This window comes from Carlito syrichta, unplaced genomic scaffold (assembly GCF_000164805.1).
Source record: "Carlito syrichta isolate Samal-C Ts95f unplaced genomic scaffold, Tarsius_syrichta-2.0.1 Scaffold308898, whole genome shotgun sequence".
In the NCBI taxonomy this organism is placed as follows: domain Eukaryota; kingdom Metazoa; phylum Chordata; class Mammalia; order Primates; family Tarsiidae; genus Carlito; species Carlito syrichta.
The window spans coordinates 84020-84380 of NW_007252994.1; the positions used below are offsets into that span (position 1 = coordinate 84020).

The 361-nt window shown below is 70.1% G+C and overlaps 1 protein-coding gene across 1 annotated transcript in view; it reads left to right on the top strand.

The window, feature by feature from the left end:
• Nucleotides 1-361, top strand: part of EVC (EvC ciliary complex subunit 1) — an 81439-nt gene that overhangs the window by 76999 nt on the left and 4079 nt on the right. The window contains exon 18 of the mRNA XM_021716747.1: nucleotides 19-145. Coding sequence (XP_021572422.1) covers nucleotides 19-145 — 127 coding nt within the window. The remainder of the gene's footprint in view (nucleotides 1-18; nucleotides 146-361) is intronic.

Here is a 361-nt window from a genome sequence, read left to right on the forward strand (position 1 = left end):
CCTCCCCCCTCCCTCCAGGATGTTGGCCCAGCAGAAGAGGTTCCTGGCCCAGTTCCCCGCACACCAGCAGATGCGCCTGAAGGCCCGACAGCAGCAGGCCAGAGCGATGGACCTTCTGGAAGCCCAGCTGGAGACACAGCTGCAGGTACAGCTTGCGGCCGGGGCCTCGGACGCGGGGGCTCTGAGAGCGCAGGGATGGCTCTCAGAGATGCGATGGCGTGTCAGCCTGGCCGCTGGACTCCAGCACACGGAGGGCAGGCCGGGCCTGTGTGGGGTCCCGCACACCCCGCTCGGCCACTCTCAAGAGCTCCAGCTGCCGGGCCCGGGGCTCCGCCTGCCATCCCACGCCCTGGGAGGCCGA